We start from the raw sequence: 21,215 nt of genomic DNA on the forward strand, positions 1-21,215 counted from the left end.
CCAAATAGTTCAACAGATTTCCCTGGTTAGCATACTCCTTTCATGTACAAGGTGCACTCTGAAAGTATGGTTTGGTGTTTGGAGAAGTTGGGGGTAAAGATATTCATCAGAAGCTTGTTGCATTGGTTGCTAAACCATTTGTGTAATGGAAAAAAATGCAATATAAGTCTTCAATAGACACCAAAAAACCATCAAAACAACTTGTGCTTGGCTGAAAACTTCTTGCTAATTCACAGTGAAAAATGTCTTGATGGAACCCGTCATCATGATAAAGGAAATAAAAAGAAAGCGGAAGAAAACTTCTGCCAATTGTGGAAAGATTGCCCTTTGTGGCCAAAAAGAACTGACTTAAAGAGGGACTTAAATGATTCAGGACCTGTTACCTGTGAAGGACCTTTGCACAATGATGCATAATGATTTCAGGGCCTTGTTGAGATCTCGTACCAGATCAGGAGACACTTGAAAAGTCATCTCGGGGGTGGGGGGGGGAGGGTGGGGGGGGGGAGAAGTTTCAACCCTCCCAAATTTTTGTTTCTAGCAATGGGCATGGGAAAACTTCAGCCCTCCAGCTGGTAGTCTGTTAGGAATTGTGGGAGTTGGAGTCCAAAACACCTGGAGGGCTGAAGTTTGCCCATGCCTGGGCTAAAGGCTGATCCACAAGCTTCAAGCCATGGAGAATGAGTCTGCTGGACTTTTGCATGGGGTTCCTTTACTGGCAGTGCATATTATCTCTGTCAAAGACATTGCATTGGCTGCTCCTTTGCTACTAAAACAAGCTTAAAGCTTTATTGTTAGTTGCTAAAGCCTGGTTAACTAACTGATGGCTGTCTTCATTTATAGATCCATTGTTGTATAAACCCTGCCTTGCCCGGATGTTCTCAGGACTCCGAGATGCCACCATGGCAACATAGCTCTCGTGGTGACTCTTTCCACCCCTGCTCCCTTCCCCTCATACACTTATCACTTTTCTTTCCGAGTGACATCAGAGGGCCACTTCACCAAGCAACTGCCAATCCAGTGACATCACAGAGAGGCACTTCACTTAGAGACAGCCTTCGGGGTACTAACAGACAGACATACTTGAGACTTTGATATACAGATAGTCCCTGGGTTAAAAACATCTGATTTATGACAACAGGAAGTGAGATAAATCTATGTCACGGAAGGGGAGTTCACTCCTGGAAAAGTTATTATGGGAAAAAAGTGTCTCCACTGAAGCTTTCTCTCAGAGGAATTCCAGACATGAAACAATCAGGGCCAGCAAACATTTCCCAACAAAGGAATCCCCCAGGCAGGAAGCAACCAGGCTTTGAAGCTGCAAGGCTATTCAATGCTAATCAAGCTGGCCAATGGCAACATTCACACTTGCCTCAAACAGACAAGAGTTCTTTCTCCCACCCTGGACCTTCCACAGATATATAAACCCCATTTGTCTAGTTTCCAACAGACCTCACAATCTCTGAGGATGCCTGCCATAGATGTGGACAAAACACCAGGAGAGAATGCTTCTGGAACATGGCCATACAGCCCGGAAAACTCACAGCAATCCAGTGTTTGTCATTTGGGGACTGCCTGCATATAGACTGAACCCTTGAGATCATCTTGAGAGGGCTTGAGTATTGCCTGCCACTGCCATATATTACTGAAATCAGCCTTCTTGTCGTATAATACTAGAAGTGTGTGCGCACCTTCAAGTCACTTGCTGATTTTTGTCAATCCCATTCAATTCATAGGACTTTCTTAAGCAAGGAAAATGCAATAGTAGTTTGGTGTTGTCTTCCTCTGAATTACAGGCTTCATACTCTCCGGGCTGTGGTACAGCTGGTTAGTAGCCAGCAGCAATAAATCACTACTGACCAAGAGGTCATGAGTTCGAAGCCAGCCCAGGTCAGGGTAAGCTCCTGACCATTAATAGTCCAGCTTGCTGCTAGATGTAGGCAGCTGAAAGACAGTTGCATCTGTCAAGTAGGAATTTAGGTTCCACTTATGTGGGGAGGCTAATTTAACTACTTTACAACGCCATAAAAATTTCCAGTGGCATGAGGAAGTATTCCATCAAAGGACTCAGTGTCACAAGTGGACGGTGAAGCGGCAGCTCCCCCTGTGGCCAGAATCGTGCATACCCTCAGGAAGCCAGAAGCTGGAATATTAAATTGCCTGTCTGTCTGTCTATATGTGTTTGTCTATATATGTTGTGTGTCATTGAATGTTTGCCATCTATATGTGCATTGTGATCCACCTTGAGTCCCCTTCGGGGTGAGAAGGGCGGAATATAAATACTGCAAATAAATAAATAATACTCTCGAATATCTCAGTTGTTTTTTGTGTGCCTTCAACTTGTTTCCAACTTATGGATAACCTATAACTGGGTATATTTTTTGGCAAGATTTGTCCAGAGGAGGTTCGCCATTGCCTTCCTCTAAAGATAGTGGTATCTGACCATGTTTACAAAGTGGATATTCGAACCCTGAACTCCAGAGCCGTAGTCCAACACTCAAAACCATTAAACCACACCAATGTAACAAGGGGAAGGGAAATGGCTGGCTTATGATACGGGAAAATATCTATAAGAAAAGCAGATGCATGCACTCTCTCTCTTGATGCTCTTTCTCCTGCTCTACAGGCATGTAATATGTAAAACCGAAAGATTCTCTCATGAGAGAACAACAGAAGACTAGATTTTAAAAGGAGCAAAATTGATAAAGAATATATGTAGAATTCCGAACAAGAAACCTTGATTGGGCTTTAAAAAAAGAGGTTTGCTTTTGGGAGGTAGAAAAATAAAATGCCAGCTCACTTAGGAAACCATAACTATCCCTGATTTAATAAAAATATATTCTCAAACATTTTATACCAATTCACATTTCCACATTTCCTTTATAACACCTAGCTTTTGAGTAAAATTTACTCTGATATTTTACTAATAATGTCCCAATGTCACAATATGTCCTTAATCTCAAAAACTACTAGAGAGAAAAACATTTTTTATAAAAGAAATGTGGAATCAATGTGAAAAATCAACTATATAGGAATCACTCTTGTTGTAAAATGCTGAAAGGTTTAGCCAATAACTACATACCTGATAAGCAATGGTTGTATCACAAAAGAGCTCTAATGAGATTGTAAATAAAATAGTTGGCCGCAGTGTGGTTTTGTTTTAAAATCTGTTGTAAAATAGATTTTAAAGTTGTTTCCTGAAATTCCTATGATGCTATTGTGGAACTCTAAGGGTTCCATGAAACACAGTTTGGGAATCGCTGCCATAGACAAACTCATTTTAACAGTTCTCTATTGTGAAATCATGCTGTGTCTTAAGTTGGAAGATGTTGCTTAATATCAGTGAAAATACAAAAAGGCTCTAAGGCCAGAAGTTCAGTATTTCTTTAACAGTATCTCTTTTACTTGATTCCCAACTTCCTTTCTTCCTCAAAGGATCTGAGAACAATGATTGTATGAGGGAGACTAGCAATGCAATATGCTGTATCCTCCTATTTGGTATGAAAAACTAATGCAATATCATAATTGATTGTGGTGTACTTGTTCCTTGTTTAGGACACAATAAGACAGAAATTGTAGTGTTGCTTCACATTCTTCAGCAAGGCATTTTCATAAGGGTTTGTAAAACATCAAATAGTTTCATGGCAAATTATATGCTCATATAAAGTGAGGACATTTTACATTTTAACATTTTTTTCCCCAATGAGGATCTAGGTTTCCTCAGGAAGCCTCCAAACCGGGAGTGTTTACATGTCTTATACTGAAGTGATTATGCAAAAAACTCAGATAAGCCAATGTATTATTGTACTATTTATTTGAGACAAGGTTATAATACATAGACAAATAAAGGACTACACATAGTTGTGGATATGTTAGAGGCCGAAAGACGAATTATCTTATGTCTACACATACTCTCCATGGTCCAGGTTTTGCAAGAACTGTAGGTCTAGGTGGTGGTTGTTTCGTGATAAGTACAAATATTAGTTGCATAAATAGAGAAATTGGAATACACGCAAATTTCACAGTTTTGAATAAGAGCTTATCTTATCAGTTTACCTTTTAAAATTACAACACCAGCCTTGGAATGGCTTATTAAGACAGCAGTAGACCTGCTCAGTGGAAATATAATTGTGAAGATGAACATATAGGGACAAGACAAATGTGTCACAAAATTATACAGCTTGTGAGGACCATCTTCTTCAAGATGTTGATAAAACAGACTCAATGGCTCTAAGGTCCTTCAAGTCTAATGCCGTCATAGACAAAATTAAAAAAAAAATGTTAAAATCTGACCAGACAATACTGCAGAAAAGCTGTGGGATGGGGAAGAGAAAAATAAAAACACTCAAAAGAAAAGGTAAAGGCAGTGCATCTGCTTTTATATATTAAATATAGCAGGAAATAGCAACAGGTTTTGGTTTATCATTATTTATAGAATCCACATCTAGGCTTATAATGGCTGCCTTGTATAGAATTTCAGCCTGATCAGTCCTTGGTTTCCTATACCTTGACAGCTAGTGCATACAATAAATGCATACCCACTTTGGCCTTCAGTAAAGGCCAGTCATTTTGCTCCTTTCACTTTCACATAGTCATATGCTCTGGTAACACATAGGAGATGTCATCCCACGGGTGACGGTAGAGACCCTGCTTCAACCTCTTCTGGTCCAGGTAATGTCCTGGAATTAAAAAGTGCTTATTGTTTACTTATTTTTAAGCTCTTACATATCATATGCTTTCCCCCAACTAGTAGAAGTCACAGAATTTCATTCTAGGAATTCTACCCACCCAATGATCCAATCCTATGAGCTGCTGTGAAAATAACAGGACAAGAGGCAATGACCCCAGGCAGTACAGTTAACAAAATTACAACCGCAGCTGACTTTTGCCACATCCCTTACAAAAAAGGGAGACTTGACAGAAGTGTATAAAATTATACATACTATGGGCAGACAGACAGAAGATTTTCTCCTTGCATTATACTAGGCCCTGTGGTCATGCGTTGATGTTGAAAAGCCAAGATTTAAAGCAGACGTGTGTCCTTTAGAAAGCACATCATTAAATGCTGGAATTAAGAATCAAATTGCAGGGAAAGAGACTGCACATAAACATTAGGAATAACTTCCTGATGGTAAGAGCTGTTTGTCAGTGGAATATGCAGCCTTGGAGCATGGTGGAGTCCCCTTCTCTGGAGGGCTTTAAACAAAGGATGGATGGCAATCTGTCAGGAATGCTTTGATTGTATTTTCCTGCACGACAGGAAGGTGACTTGATGGCCCTTGCGGTCTCTAGGATTGGCTGATCCATAACACAGTTAGGGAACTTCTGTTTGTTATTTGAAGTCCAAACAATTAGAGGGAGCGGGTGGAAACAGGAGAAGAGCAATTTTATTCCCTTGAAAGTGATCAAGGACTGAAATAGAGTTGGTGTAGCTTAGCAATAAAGGGCCTCACAATTAGAGATCATGTGGTTTCCAGTGATATAAAGACTTTCTCAAGGCAGAGAAGTGCAGTTGCAACTGCTGGAATGAAGATGAACCAGAACAACCTCCTGCCTAGTGAGAAAGGGATTTGCAGTTGACCCTGCCATTAACAAGACTTACCAATGAACCCCATGCTTCTGCCAAGCACGAAAATGCCATTGAGAGCACCTATATCAATATATTCATCAGCTTCTTCCCTGCAACACAAACCAACATTGTTTTGCATAATTATATTTCTGTGATGGATTCTTGACATCTTTAATCAGGAGTGTGTACAGAACACAAACACATCATTCTAGTAAAGCCTTCTTTCTTTTCCAAAGGTAAGTAAGGGAAATCTCAAAGGTATCCCAACTCTGTAATGTCACAGTTAAAGTATAACATAGAGGCACAATTACTTGCCCAAAATGACATGTTTTATCTTCTAACATTTGAGCTGGGCCAAAGATCAGTATTCCTGTTCCATTAGTCCAGTGGTTCTTAACCTGTGGGGCCCCAGATGTTTTGGCCTTTAACTCCCAGAAATCCTAACAGCTGGTAAACTGACTGGGATTTCTGGGAGTTGTAGGCCAAAACACCTGGGGACCCACAGATTGAGAACCACTGCACTAGTCAGAGGAAAACACAAGAAGCTATGCAGCCTACTAAAATCCCTACTCTCCACTGAACTTCAACTTTTCTCTGGATACTTAAGATAAATTGTCTCCCCTGAGTAGGAATCTTTGCCATAACCAAACACTAGTAACACATCAGAGATACAATAAGATACTTGAACTGCTCATACCGTGTAAAAGAGCCACAGTTCCTGAGTACATCAACAAAGGCCACACCAATAAAACCATCTACATTCAGGATAAGGTTCGGTTTCTGGAATGAGGGAGAAATACAAGAAGAATTAACTTTTTACTCTATGACAGGCAATGTATTGCTCTGAAACTTGCTCTGAAAGCTTCAAACTACAGGAAAGGAGATTCCACCTGAACATCAGGAAGAACTTCCTCATAGTGGGGGCTGTTCGGCAGTGGAACTCTCTCCCCCGGACTGTGGTGGAAGCTCCTTCTTTGGAGGCTTTTAAACAGAGGCTGGATGGCCATCTGTCGGGGGTGCTTTGAATGCGATTTCCTGCTTCTTGGCAGGGGGTTAGACTGGATGGCCCATGAGGTCTCTTCCAACTCTACTATTCTATGATTCTATGAAGCAACTTCAAGAGTGTGGCTGGCTACCAATCATGCTTTCTGGAGTGGCTTCAGAGTACTGTCTTCCCCTTCAGACAAGATCTTGCACTGCTATAAGCAATATAAGCCCTTTGTTTTAAAGTTAAAGCAACTCGTGCTCCAATGACCTTCTATAGTTAAATAGAACTCCAGAGCAATGATTTATTATAATAACACAATAAAGTAATGCAAACAGGATAGGGTGGAGTTAGATAATCTTAATACTAACAACTTACTGGGACAATAGGTTGGCTCTGTTGCTAAAATAAATAATCACCCAAGCTCTCTGGCTTAGTAGTCATCCCCCCCCCCAAACAAATTTAATAATGGTTATTACTGATGAAGTTCTCAAACTGAATGGGGAGGGGTTAGGAAGATATCAGGGCACTTGAATGTTACAAGATACCTCACACACACCCCACACAACAACAACAACAACAACAGACAAACAAACAAACAAAAAAGAGTGGCAAGAACTGATACCTTGGAAGTAGTAATTTTCTCCACTTCCAGCGCATAATCTAAAAGAGGCGTTGCAGGGAAATGCTGCTTCACGTAATCCTTAAGAATCTGAACTCTCATATCTGGATTGTTGATCTACAAATAAAATTAGAGAAGAAAGAATAATATACAAAAACTATAAAATAAAAATATACTCTGAAACACCAAACCAATGTGGCTTGATAACAGTACATACCCCACCCAAAAGATCTAGAAAGCTCAACACAAGTTAAACATGAATGAAAAGTGTGCTGTAACAGCCCAAAAGATCAATTCCAGTCTGCCTCAATGGGAGTATAGCATCCAAATCAAAAGAAAGCATAGTACTGGTACACTTCTGTTAATGAAGTAGATATGTTCCTTGGCATTACTTCTCTAACAGAAATTTTGGTACCAAAGGCAGAAATAACAGAAAAAATAGGAACAGATTCCTACAGCATGATAAATAGTGCAATTCATCTTGTTCCAGAAACATTTATTCAAAACATTCATATGTGAAAGGTCAGGGAGACCTCACACAATTAAACAAAAACATTCCAAACCTTCTGGAGACCATTTGTAAGCTTTTTCCAAATGGACCCAGAGATTATTTTTCTCCTTCCACCAGTCTCCAGCTTCCTTATGATTTCCACTTTGATGGCCAAGCTTATGCATCAATGCTTTTTTAATACACTGGGTATAACTGGTGAGGCAGGCTTATCAGCCTTAAACAGCCTAGAGTGAAAACCAGTTTAAAATAATTTCAAATATAATCTATACTGTATCTTAAAATCAATTTTCTTCAACAAAAAGGCACTTACCGATTTGACCCGGTGGCCAATTCCCATGATCAGCTTCCCTTCTTTCTTCATCTTGTTCACAAACTCCATTGGGATGATGCCACTGTCAAATGCTTTGCTGAACATCTTTGCTGCTGCATCCAGAGCACCACCAAACCGATCTCCCTGGACATCATCAAACAGACAGAAGTTCACCAAATAATAAAACAAGCCTTTTGGTTTGGGATAAGATATGATCCAGAGGTCTAATGGCGACAGGGAGTCATGCATATTATCAGAGGACACCTTGCAATAAGTTGCAGTTTTTCCATTGAGCAACTAGAAGTAGAGTTTCATATAACCAAATGCTGATTCATACAAAAAAGCATTTTCTTTATATAGAACATTAACATGAAAGGGAGGGCTAACCTAAAACAATGATCCTCACCTTCCAGTTTTGATGTGCAAGGGATATTGTGTTATTGGGCTAATTCATTATGACCCGTTATGACTGCTTTAATTGTATAGAGCTAATGAAACTGTAAACCAAATAAGACATACATTTTAGGGAATAAACCGACACATCAAACAGAAAAGGCTTGAGAAGATCGCTAACTCCAACATGTATTACATATACATTATTTGGAATGGGGAAACAGTCTATCATGCCAGCATCCCCTTCCCTGCAGTTATACAACACAGACATTAGCTTACTACTTTAGAAATAACTAAAAACAGTGAGAACTCATGTTAGGAACTCCTAAAATATTCCAGCATTTATACTGAAGACAAAGTCTTTCAACATTTACTAAAGATCACCAGTATATTAACCAATTAAAACCATAAACTGCTGGTGGTAGACAATTTGAATAAAAGTGTTTGCAAATGAATGGCACAAAAAATGGGAGGGGGCAAATTTAATGCACATTATGCCAATTCACATAAAATGGGGACAAAACAACAAAAAGAGAGCAATCTTTTTATTATTAATATAGATATTGAAAACCAATGCAAAATTGTTCCAAACAAGCTGAACGGCACATACCGTATTACATTCTTTTAAGCCAATCCATGAACATATGCTATATCTACATGTTCACACATTAGAAGGCTGCATTGGAAGTACAGCAAAGAAAAGGAGACTGGTAAACAAAGTCATGGGTCAAGCTTCACAATCCACATGATGTTGTGGAATCTGAAGTTTCTTTAACACAGAGTTTTGGCTACACCCTCACAATGGTACAACTTCCTATTTTCATCCAGCTATTGTTAAATGCTTACAATAGTGAGCAGGCCGGAGGTGAGGCTGGAGACAAGGTCCTTCCCGGCTCTTGCACAGACAATGGTGTTATGGGCTCCCGATACTGCTGGGCCATGATCTGCTGTCACCATCAAACACATCTCTATGAATTGGCAGGCATACTTGGGTAACCTAGTGTGCCAAAGATTTTTTTAAAAAATATTTTATTTTCAGCTTTCAAGATAATTAGAAAACAAGTAACACAAGTACAGCCTACTGACAGATATCATTAAAAATAGAAAATTTACATAATAACACAGGCAATCACTCATGACAGACAGAAAAAATATGACAGATTAGTCTTTAATGATACACTTTATGAAATAAGAAAAAAATGAATTGGTCAGAAGAAATGACCTATTGAAGTAAAACACAACCCCTAGAAGATGAGACATGAAGAAGGAATAGTTATAAAGCAAAACTAGAGAACACGACAAAGAGAAATACCCACGTAAAATATTGGAAGTTAATTCTATTTTTTGGATTTCTTTTTCATTATTTTTCTTTTTCCACTCTTCCTTTTTATGCATTTTTTCACATTTTTACTATTTTATTAAATATTATCTTATTCTTACAATAAAAATTATTTTGAAAAAATATAGAAATAGCTTTAAAAGGTTTAGAATCACCAGATTAAAAGCTCTCCTACAAGAAACAGCGAATCTACACATTTTCCTGAATGCTTCTATTAGTAGGTTCAAACAGACTGTACCAGGACACTGATCCCAAAAGTTGGGGGGAATATATCACCCGGAAAATGGTACTTTCCAGGAATTAGTAATTCAACCTCGCATTCTGACAGGATAAGTCACATAAGCAGATATCAATGGTGGGCATATAAAGGGAGAGATTATTTGAAAGGTTTCTAGTATCCTAGAATTAAGCCCAAAGCTCAAACTACTTTTCCCTTGATACCAGATTTGCGAGAGAGAAAAGGGTAAGATGACATTTGCAGATAGCATGGAACTTCCCCCAGGCCATGAAGTGAACCACACTGCTGTTCCGAAAAGCTGCTCTCACCTTCTCTGAAACCACAGAAGACCCAGGACACCACCGATTCCTATCTCTTCCTTGAAAACTTCAGTGATAGGCATGCCGGCATAGATCAGTTCTTGGCCCCGCTCATCACAGATGCTAGTCATAAAAGAAGCTGGTTTCCTGATTAAACCAAGTTCCTAAAAGATTGGGATGGGGGAAACATTGTAAAAACAGAACTGAGACACTGTGCTAAGTTCTCAAAAAGAGTTGGGGTCAACCTGTTCATATTTATTATTCACAAGTTCTTCAAATTCTGCAGAAAAAGACTAAACCTACCCTTGCCCATGAGTAATCCATTGGCACAGTTGGAGGAGGCACTTCTTGGGCTGGTTCAATCACTCCTTTGGAAACCAGATCCTCGTATACTGATCTAATAAAAATGGAGTTAATGTTTATTTACAGTTAGGACTGCTTAGGAAGGCATCTCTTTATTCTTAATATTGTCCTATCTCGCAGAGAATGTTTAATAGCTGCAGAAAATTCAGCTGTCAAAAATTTCACATGTGTTGACAGGTCCTCATGTTTTTTCTCTGGGGTTGAGGATAGCTCTATATAGGAATGCGACTGTTTAGTCTTACTTCATTTAATCTTTGGTATAGTGATGGATTTTAAAATGTTCATGACCACACTCCTCATAGACAATCTCTCAAGAGGTTGTCTAGAAATACAGGTAGCTTTGTTTATCCATAGCAAGAACTGAATCCTAGTAGTTTTCATCTCTTCTAGCAGCAGGTCTTGAGTAAAATTAAAGGATCTAAACTGTTCAATCAAGTATAAGCTATTCAAAACGGTTTTCATTACAACAGCCATAGTCTTTCCTTCCCTACATCCCAGATACTAATGAGGATTGCTGCTGCTGGAGAGGGTATACATACAAAATATATCTCTGTCGAAGCTAATAAAAACTTCTGGCATTTATTCAGGGTCAGCTAACATCTCCCAACAAAGGATTCCCCCAGGCAGGAAGTAGCCAGGCTTTGAAGTTGAATGTTGCAATTGGCCAGCTTGATTAGCATCGAATGGTCTTGCAGCTTTAAAGCTTGGCTGCTTCTTACCCGGGGGAATCATTTTTGGGAGGTGTTTGTTGACCCTGATTGTTTCCTGTCTGGAATTCTCCTGTTTTCTGAGTGTTGTTCTTTATTTACTGCCAGGCTTTGAAGCTGCAATGGCATTCAATGCTAACCAAGCCGGCCAATTGCAACATTTACACTTGCCTTAAACAAAGAGTTTTTTCTTCCACCTTGAACTTTCCACAGATATATAAACCCCACTAGCCTAGTTTCCAACAGACCTCACAACCTCTGAGGACGCCTACCATAGATGTGGGCGAAATGTCAGGAGAGAATGCTTCTGGAACATGACCATACAGCCCGGAAAACTCACAGCAACCCAGTGATTCTGGCCATGAAAGCCTCCGATAACACATAACTACGGCACTGTTTCTCAATCTTCATGAAAATTTGCTTATCCATTCTCACTTGGTCCTATACACTAAGAGGCAGACATTGGAATACCCTCACTCTACTTACTGAATAACATCACCCAGTTCATCAAAACTTCGGGGTACAAACACACCCACTTCTTTCAATGCTTGATTTTTGGCTACAGCCGTTTCAGAGGCCTGATTTGCACAAGCTCCAGCATGGCCAAACTGTACCTGTTAAAAAAGAAGAAAGAGGACTTTGGCAAGGCTGGCATTAATTAAATAAAAATGCTAGAAAACAAATCTTGTCCCCAGAATCAATCACACATTTTTACAAATCGAGTTTCTTGTTATATTCTTGTCTGTTGCTTCCAAGATTTAAGATTTTCAAAGAACCTAAGACCATTGAATGGTAGGAAACAATAAAAACAACACAATTTGGGGGGAGGCTTCAGTGACCAACAGGGTCAGATACGTGATGCTTAAAAGATTGGGCTCTTCAGATGTTTGGGGGAGTGGAGCTCCCATATTCCTGACCAATGGGTATACAGTAGAGTCTCACTTATCCAACATAAACGGGCCAGAAGTGTGTTGGATAAGTGAAAATGTTAGATAATAAGGAGGGATTAAGGAAAAGCCTATTAAACATTAAATTACATCATGATTTCACAAATTAAGTACCAAAACATCATGTTTTACAACAAATCGACAGAAAAAGCAGTTCAATACACAGTAAAGTTATGTAGTAGTTACTGTATTTACAAATTTAACACCAAAACATCACAACGTATTGAAAACATTGACTACAAAAACATTGGCTACTAACAAATTGACTACAAATAAAGATAGAATTGCATAAAATGAACTTATAGTAACATCACTGTCAGAAATTAAATCCATAAAAAGTTAAATCTTTGTTGCCTAGAGAAACAGCTGTGGACCTGGGTGGGAGGCAGACTGGGTTGTATAATCCAGAACGTTGGATAAGCGAATGTTGGATAAGTGAGACTCTACTGTAATTGGGCCGATGGAAGTTAAGAGTACAAGAAGACCTGGAATGCCACAAGCTGCACAGCCCATTTTAGACTGATATGAATCAGTACTGAGCTTTTCAATTCCTCCCAACTGACTAGGTCTGCAGTAATTTTTCAACTTCCTCGAGATGTTCATGCCATTTCACACTTTCTCTTTCCAGCCACAAGGGACCACTGTTGTGGATGGCAAGGACAACAAAATCAGTAGAACATAAGAGCAAAGGTGGATCAAATGTAGTTCAATACTCTGTTCTTACAGCAGCAAACTAGTTGCCTATGGGAAATCTGTTACCAACTTTATAACCCGTTTCTCATTGCATCCGATACACAAAAGAATACTGCCCCTGAAGGTGATACACAGGTGACTAGGAGCTACAGTAGAGTCTCGCTTATCCAAGCTAAACGGGCCGGCAGAAGCTTGGATAAGCGAATATCTTGGATAATAAGGAGGCATTAAGGAAAAGCCTATTAAAAATCAAATTAGGTTATGATTTTACAAATTAAGCACCAAAACGTCATGTTATACAACAAATTGGACAGAAAAAGTAGTTCAATACGTAGTAATGTTATGTTGTAATTACTGTATTTACGAATTTAGCACCAAAATATCACGATATATTGAAAACATTGACTACAAAAATGGCTTGGATTATCCAGAGGCTTGGATAAGTGAGGCTTGGATAAGTGAGACTCTACTGTACTTTAATCTTCATAGACACTTTCTTATCTGGTTCCTTTCAGTTATAGTTTTTTTAAAAAAAATAAATAGCTAAGACCTTGATTCAGAGAACTATCAGATGGTGCTTAGGAATTTTGATATTACAAATCAAGATTAGAAATACTAACCAATACCACAAAATCCTCAAATTTCATATATAAGTTATACATAAGCTTATTTAAGTTTGCATTTTGTTCCTTTATTACCTCTGATAACAACTCTGGAAAATCCTCACTTCTTACCAGCTCTCCTTCTGTTATTTTGCTTGCTTTGATTTTGCAGAATGCGCTCCGCTGCCTTTCCCATTCAGGACCAGATGCAACACAGAAACAACCCCACCAGCCAGATACTGTGGTTGTACTTACCCAACAAAGCTATTTAAATACCTATGGACACATTTATGCAGTCACGTTTCTCTACACCAGTAGTTCCCAACCTGTGAGTCCCCAGGTGTTTTGGCCTACAACTCCCAGAAATCCCAACCAGTTTACCAGCTGTTAGAATTTCTGGGAGTTGAAGGCCAAAACATCTGGGGACCCACAGGTTGAGATCCACTACGCTACACATACCTCTGAAGAAAACATGGTCGCACAGGTTCCAATGCACCAGCAGACAACAGGTTTCGTGATCCGACCTTCTTTGACGCCCCTGCAGATCTTGTACTCCTCTGTTCCTCCAATCTAGAATAAAGAATCAAGAAACAAAGATTTTTTTTCCTGTTTTGAAAGCTTGTGTACCATTTTCACACAAGCCCAAAACAAATAACAACTTGTAAATAGCAGCACAAGAGCAGAAGTCTTTAAAAAACTACACATAAAAATCTCCACTGCAGTTTCAAATTTATATATAAAAAAGCAGTCACCGAACCAGAAAGCAGAAAAGCTCATATGTCAAATGCCAGGCAAAATAATAGTTGTACAAGAGGCAAAGGACGAAGATTGAAACACTCCAATGGGTTTTTGGTGCCACTTTTTAATGCCAGAGCTGTGGATGAGGATTAAACCTGGCTCGCTTGGGCCAGAAATCCTCCACACACTTTCCTAGGGACACTTGTAAAGCTTCTTCCAAGCTAATTGTTCTTCCTACCATACTGTAGGGAGTCCTTCTGTTTAAATACCAGTTCTCTAAGATGAAATTACAAAGATAGAACATCGCGAACAAGGGACAGGAAACAGCTAGAACATACTCACTTCTCCTAGTACCACTATCATCTTCACCCCTGGAGTGTCCTGGTAGCGTAAAACATGATCCATGAAGGTGGATCCAGGATATCTGTGGAGAATGGAAAAATAATATCATTGGTCCTTTGTTTTAGGAAAGCTGTGATGATGTTATACATTATAGTCAAAATGTCACAATTAAGTAGGCGATGATTTGACCGTAGCTCTCACCTATCTCCACCAATGGCTACTCCTTCAAAGACTCCGTCCGTGGTCCTGGAGATGATGTTGTTGAGTTCGTTGGACATTCCTCCTGAACGGGAGACATAGGCTACACTGCCAGGGCGGTACAGTTTGGAAGCTAGGATGTTATCTAGCATCCCACCTGTATTTCCAATCTTAAAGCAGCCTGGCTTGATTCCACCTACCTATAAAGAAGAATGAGATGAAATATCATGGTCTCAGTCATTCAGGCAATGGTTGAATGGCTCTGTTGAGAAGGCCTCCTTAAGATGTCATTTTTTTTTAACAGGAATTCAGACATAATATCCAAATCAACTACAAAGTGTAGCTGTTGTTTTTCTTTAAAGGCACCTTTATCAGCCTTCCATTAATCAGAATGTCCCTTCCAGGAAGAAACACTCCTGCTGAGAATTAACAGTACTCCTATGTGGTGATAAGCCCTCCTCTTTTAATACTGTAGTATTAAAAGATAAACCACGAAAGCAAAACAAGGAAATGCGGCTCCTTCTTCTCTCACCGTTGCTGGACCTATAATTGTGACTCCCTTCTCATCTGCCATTTTGATCAATCTTCGGGTCAGTGGTTCTGGAATACCTTCTGCAATTATGGCCACAGTGCGGATCTGAAACCCAAGTTATGGCAGTTAAACATCACACTCCAGTATTACCATCAAGAGCTTCTTGCAAGCTTGAATGTTATTTTTCCTTCTTTGGTCTCTTTGGTGCATCTGCTCTCTAAATTCCCCCTATTTTCCTTGGTGAAACTAATGTTGGTTTAGTTTTATCTTTGAACTAGTACAATAAATGCTATTCATTATTTAGTTTCAATCCCTCTATTCTACACTAGTACTTGTCCTGCTGGCCTGGCTATACTGGATTTATATTAGCCCATACAAAGAGAAGAAATTGATGTTGGTGTTGGGTATAAGGCTAATCTCTATACTATGGTAGTTGGCTTTTGAACCTCACAAGTTTCAAATGTGTCTTTATAACCCAAAGTACCAATCATTTTTTTGTTTTTTGATAGAAACACAGATTTTTTTTCAGAAGCTGCTTCTGAACTCTATGAGAGTCACAACCTCACATAACAACAACAACAACAACAACAACAATAATACTTTATTTGTATTCCGCTCTATCTTCCCAAGGGGAGTAAGGGCGGATTCCAACATACAATGGCAAACATTCTATGCCTCCATAAAACCAACAAATACTGACATAAAATCCCAGAGAAACCCCGCATATGAAAATAACTTTAAAACCTAACATCAAACTAAATCCTAACACCAGTAAATTAAACCTAAAATCAATAAATTAAACTACACGTAGTCAAACAAAATTATATAATAACATAAAATATAAACAAATATCCACATTAATTTACAACTGCCAACTAGAGTTCATGAAACAGTGTGGGTTGGTTATGTAGTCAAATGATGATCATTGGGTTGGCATGGACTAGGAAGGTCCAAATATGATATAGTTCTCAGCCAGGGGCTGCATAAGAACCAGTAAACAGTTTGTATTGCTACTTTGAAAAAGTTCAACATTTGTGCACCATTTTCTGCATGATATATTCTGGTTTTGCTAGTTAGAATAAAACTCTGCCCTCAGTTTCAGGCAAGGACAAATATTCCAAGATTAGGTAACAAGGAAAGGAAACAAAATCTTCCCAAATGGATTATACTTAATAGCTCATGCAGTGTACTCTCCTTTATAGTGACTTGCCTCAACTTTCAAAGACGCCCCCATGTAGGACAAATATGGTTGGATTGTGTTTTCCAAAACTGTTCAACAGGGCTGTGCCACATATACTGGGCCACTCCACATACCTGTGGGTAGTTCATGGTCTCCATGGTGCTGTCATAAGCGGAACGAAGGGAAGCAAAGTTGATCAATACATCAACCTCTGGGTGCTTCTTCATTGCATCTGCCATGTTTTTAAAAACAGGGATGAGTATCTCTTTGTGTCCCCAGTAGAACTTCTGTTTGTGGTCACCTCTGTAAGGAAAAGAAATATGTAGCAACATTCAGAATTTTGCTATAAGGCAAGTTACAAACAAAGCCATGAACAAATAGGAACAGAACTGCCCTATTGCCATACACAGAGCAGGGCTCCATCTAAAAGCAACACTTATCCAATTTATGATGCTGCAGCAGATAGGAGGATTATTTTCCTAGGCCCCATCATAGGCTTGACTTTCATGGAGGTGGTTAACCTGCATATATACATTCCAAGGGGTGAACATTAGTCTATTTTTAAGACCACGGGGGTGCTGCATTTCATGAAGTTTAATAATTTTTAATGATTTTATTGAATTTAACCATGTATTTTTATATTTCTATGCTTAATAGTTCTATGTTTAATTCTATTTTAATTTTACATTGTTATGGTTCTTAACAATTCTCCTTTGAGACAGAAAATGTGGGGTATAAATACTATTTTTAAAAAATATATTGTATAATTTTAAAACCTAAACCAAGAATTCTACTTTGCCTCATTTCATGACATGCTAGTTTTCTAGCTACAGGAAACTACAGCAAGAAAGAAATGGTTAACAAGAGGGAAAATAACTGTTATGTAATAATACTCGAGGGGAAGAGATATTAGCAGGGGGTGGCTAGCTGACAAGTCTTTTGGAAGAGGTGGTAGGGCTTCAAATGTCCATAATCTGATAACCATCCGTCTAGGGCCTCTTATACACTGCCATATAATCCAGATTATCAAAGCAGATAATCCTCATTACCTTCTCTGAACTGGATTATGTGTGTCTACACTGCCATATAATCCAGTTCAAAGTAGATAATCTGGATTTTATATGGCAGTGTAGAAGGGGCTTAGAATATTTTAACATAATATATGTGGGACTGTTGTTGAGGATAGTTTAGGAAGTGCTGTTAGTGTAGAATGCAACTGCTAGAGTAACAGATAGTACAGAGTGTTATGATCATACTATGCCTGTGCTATGTTTTTCATAGATTTGTGACCATACCAACAACATCCTTTGTTATGGCTAATGTGGCTTCCAAGATTGCTCCCTAAAGTTGCTTCTGCTTTTTAAATCCATCATAGTTTAGAATGAGGACCCTTCCACACAGCTGCATAAAATCCACACTGAACTGGATTATATGGCAGTGTGGACTCAGATAAACCAGTTCAAAGCAGATATTATGGATTATCTGCTGTGATATTCTGAGTTATGGCTGTGTGGAAGGACCCTTAGAATCAGGTTATTTGAGGAACCACTCATTTCAGTTTGTAGATACAGACAATGAGTCTGATGAGACGAAATGCGTCTGATGACACAGTCTGATGAGACAAGATGATGCCCAATCTGAGAACAGATATGAAGAATGTAAGTATGAGGGCCCTTCCACACAGCCCTATATCCCAGAATATCAAGGCTGAAAATCCCACAATATCTGCTTTGAACTGGGTTATCTGAGCCTACACTCAGGTAGTGTGGGATTTTCTGCCTTTATATTCTGGGATATGTGGAAGGGCTCTTAGAGAGACTGTCTTCTCTATGTGGGCACTCAATTATGGAATGCTTTCCTCAGAGAGATTTACCTACTGTCTTGTTCATTGCCTAGGTAAGGTAAAGGTATCCCCTGATGTTAAGTCCATTCATGTCCGACTCTGGGGGTTGGTGCTCATCTCCATTTCGAAGCCGAAGAGCCGGCGTTGTCCGTAAACACCTCCAAGGTCATGCGGCCGGCATGACTGCATGGAGCACCGTTACCTTCCCGCCGGAGCGGTACCTATTGATCTACTCACATTGGCATGTTTTCGAACTGCTAGGTTGGCAGAAGCTGGAGCAACAGTGGCCGCTCACTTCACTCCCGGGATTTGAACCTGGGACCTTTCGGTCTGCAAGTTCAGCAGCTCAGTGCTTTAACACACTTCGCCACCGGGGCTCCATTGCCGAGGTAGAACTAGAAAAAACTTGATTTCTTAAGATTTTTTTGGACAAATTTTTAACATTTGAGGGATATGTTTATTCCAAGCCCAAAGCATATGTTTTATTATACAGGTGAATTAAGATGCTTCAGAAACTTGGGGAGGAAGCACATTAAGACAGGAGAGAAATGGAAGGGAATCCAATCAAAGATGAAGCAAAGACAATCCCCAAGTTTGTTATAATCTGCTGTGGAACAGAAGCAAATATCTTCACATGGGTACTACTTATTCTAACCTTCAAAATTGGCAGACAAGAATTTGATACTGCAATTTGATATAGCGGCAAAGATGGAACTAGGAACATACGTGAATGGATACACCATGGCTGCCACTGAAGGCTCATCCCTGGAGCAGACGTAGTCAAAGTCCAGCATGCCTTGCACGGCCCGAGTCTGCATCCCCCAAACGATTGCCTTGGTGTGACGACTGAACAAAGTTGTGGCTTTGCCTAGACAAAGGAAAAAGAGAACATAACCCTGCTCACCCAGGGCTGGACATTTTAACATACACGCACACACAGTTCAAGATGGCTATGTGTGAGCAGCCATACAGCTACAAAGAGTTAGGTACTTCCCTATGCATCAAGGGAAAGTGCCAACACACCAGCTAAACAAATGAAGCAAAGCCTTGGAGACAAAGCAGCCAAAGTAATCAGCTTTTTATTAGAAAAATTTGCCTCTCTCATCTCTCAGATGCACTGATAAGTCTTAAAATTATAAGCATTGTAACAGGTTCCTAAGGGGTCTCAGATAGTAACTGGGAGGATGTGGGCATGGATGAAATATTTCCTTCCTAATGGACATTCACATTGGTTAATGGGCCAGTTGTTCATGTACTTATAAAAGATATTGTGGGTGTCATGCCTGACATCAGTATCTCCATAGTGATATCTTAGTTTTTGCTATAAGAAACCGACACCCAAGCTTCCACAAACATACATGGCGATTAAGTTTTAAAAAATCATAACTTTTGTGAATTAACATACTTAGTCCATGAGTGACCCACCAAAGGGCCAGACATACTTGTATATATTTTGTAGGAAACTGAATCATTCAATCACATATACATACTCACTATCCAGTGCAAAGAAACAGAATCACTCTCCTTCAAAGGATGCTCCTCACAGTATTCCTACATGAGTCATTGCTCTGGATTTACCCCCACTCAAGACCAAGACCAATCAGTAACTTATACAGAAATTGGGAGGAAGGTCCTTAGAGGACAATTATACTTGCTACACAAATACCATACTAAACAAATGCCCTCATTCAAATTTTAGCTAAGCGATCAAATTTTAGTTCAGTTATCAGTATCCCAGGAAACAGTACCTAAATCAGGGAGGGAATTATCTGACCCTTCAAGACGTTGCTGTACTGCAACTCTCAGCACTCTTCACTACTGAATATGTTGGATAGGTCTGATGAGATCTGTAGTTTATTATCGCCTGGAGGACTGATGATTCCCACTTCTGTCTTCACTAAACTGTATTTTAGGTTGATGAACGATTGTCATTTATAATATGGTAGTGGGGTCTGTAAAATTTCTACACTTATTTCTAACTCATGGCGACCCTATTTTCTTGGCAAGATTTGCCATCATTTGATGCAGAGAGTGGCACTTGCCCAAGGTCACCCAGTAGATAGCCATGGCTGAACAGAAATGCAAAGCCTGGTCTCCAGAGTCATAGTCTAAAGCTCAAACCATTACATTACACTGGTTATCCAAAAGCAGCATACAGAAGGATGTTCGTTCTCTCTTTCTCTCTCTTAATTTCTCCTCTCACTCTCACACATGCAAACACTACAACCCTAAGACTATTACTATTTGTGCAAACTGCCACAAATGATGAAGTGGGGGTGGACCAACAAGGATATTGTTTATTTATTGTCCAATATGTTGGGACTATAGCTTCTATCATCTCAAGCCAAAAGGCTGCAGACTAGGGAAGGTTGCGTAAGTTGGGAAGACTTAGCTTGTCAACTGTGTCCAGGTGTGTTCTTAATACAGTGTAAACACAGGCGGGATGGTCCAGACTGTAAAAATTCTCCTTTCTATCTCCCAGGCTTTAATAAAAGAAGGATGCCAACGTCAGGTATTTGTACCTTCTTCTTGGCACTCTAAATAGTTCATGCCTAAACATAGAACCCAAAAAGCTACTTGGTTCTTAGTGAACCAAGGCTCACATAGCACACATTAAGATGGCTACAGAACAGGGTATGAATACAGACACACACAAGTAGAAGCTCTGTATCACATCTACCTGGCAACTGGCAGTAGAGTTGGTGTTCCTCAAGATATCCAGAGAAAAGCGTTTTTGAATGGTTCATCTAATGTAACACCTTGTCTCCATACAGTCTCACAGTGGAGCTTCTGAAGAAATCGTCCAC

General features: G+C 39.5%; 1 protein-coding gene across 5 annotated transcripts in view; it reads right to left on the reverse strand.

The window, feature by feature from the left end:
* Window positions 1-3,794: 3,794 nt before the first annotated feature.
* Window positions 3,795-21,215, reverse strand: part of acly (ATP citrate lyase) — a 72,422-nt gene continuing 55,001 nt past the window's right edge. For all 5 annotated transcript variants that reach the window (XM_062983948.1, XM_003222429.4, XM_062983947.1 and 2 more), the window contains 15 exons: window positions 19,135-19,276; window positions 16,700-16,868; window positions 15,386-15,490; window positions 14,857-15,053; window positions 14,656-14,737; window positions 14,035-14,145; window positions 11,820-11,947; window positions 10,567-10,660; window positions 10,273-10,427; window positions 9,234-9,384; window positions 7,995-8,138; window positions 7,177-7,290; window positions 6,264-6,346; window positions 5,600-5,676; window positions 3,795-4,676 (listed from right to left, as the gene is read on the reverse strand). In XM_062983948.1, coding sequence (XP_062840018.1) covers window positions 4,582-4,676; window positions 5,600-5,676; window positions 6,264-6,346; window positions 7,177-7,290; window positions 7,995-8,138; window positions 9,234-9,384; window positions 10,273-10,427; window positions 10,567-10,660; window positions 11,820-11,947; window positions 14,035-14,145; window positions 14,656-14,737; window positions 14,857-15,053; window positions 15,386-15,490; window positions 16,700-16,868; window positions 19,135-19,276 — 1,847 coding nt within the window. In that variant the 3' untranslated portion in view covers window positions 3,795-4,581. The remainder of the gene's footprint in view (window positions 4,677-5,599; window positions 5,677-6,263; window positions 6,347-7,176; window positions 7,291-7,994; window positions 8,139-9,233; window positions 9,385-10,272; window positions 10,428-10,566; window positions 10,661-11,819; window positions 11,948-14,034; window positions 14,146-14,655; window positions 14,738-14,856; window positions 15,054-15,385; window positions 15,491-16,699; window positions 16,869-19,134; window positions 19,277-21,215) is intronic.

This window comes from Anolis carolinensis, chromosome 6 (assembly GCF_035594765.1).
Source record: "Anolis carolinensis isolate JA03-04 chromosome 6, rAnoCar3.1.pri, whole genome shotgun sequence".
Lineage (NCBI taxonomy): Eukaryota > Metazoa > Chordata > Lepidosauria > Squamata > Dactyloidae > Anolis > Anolis carolinensis.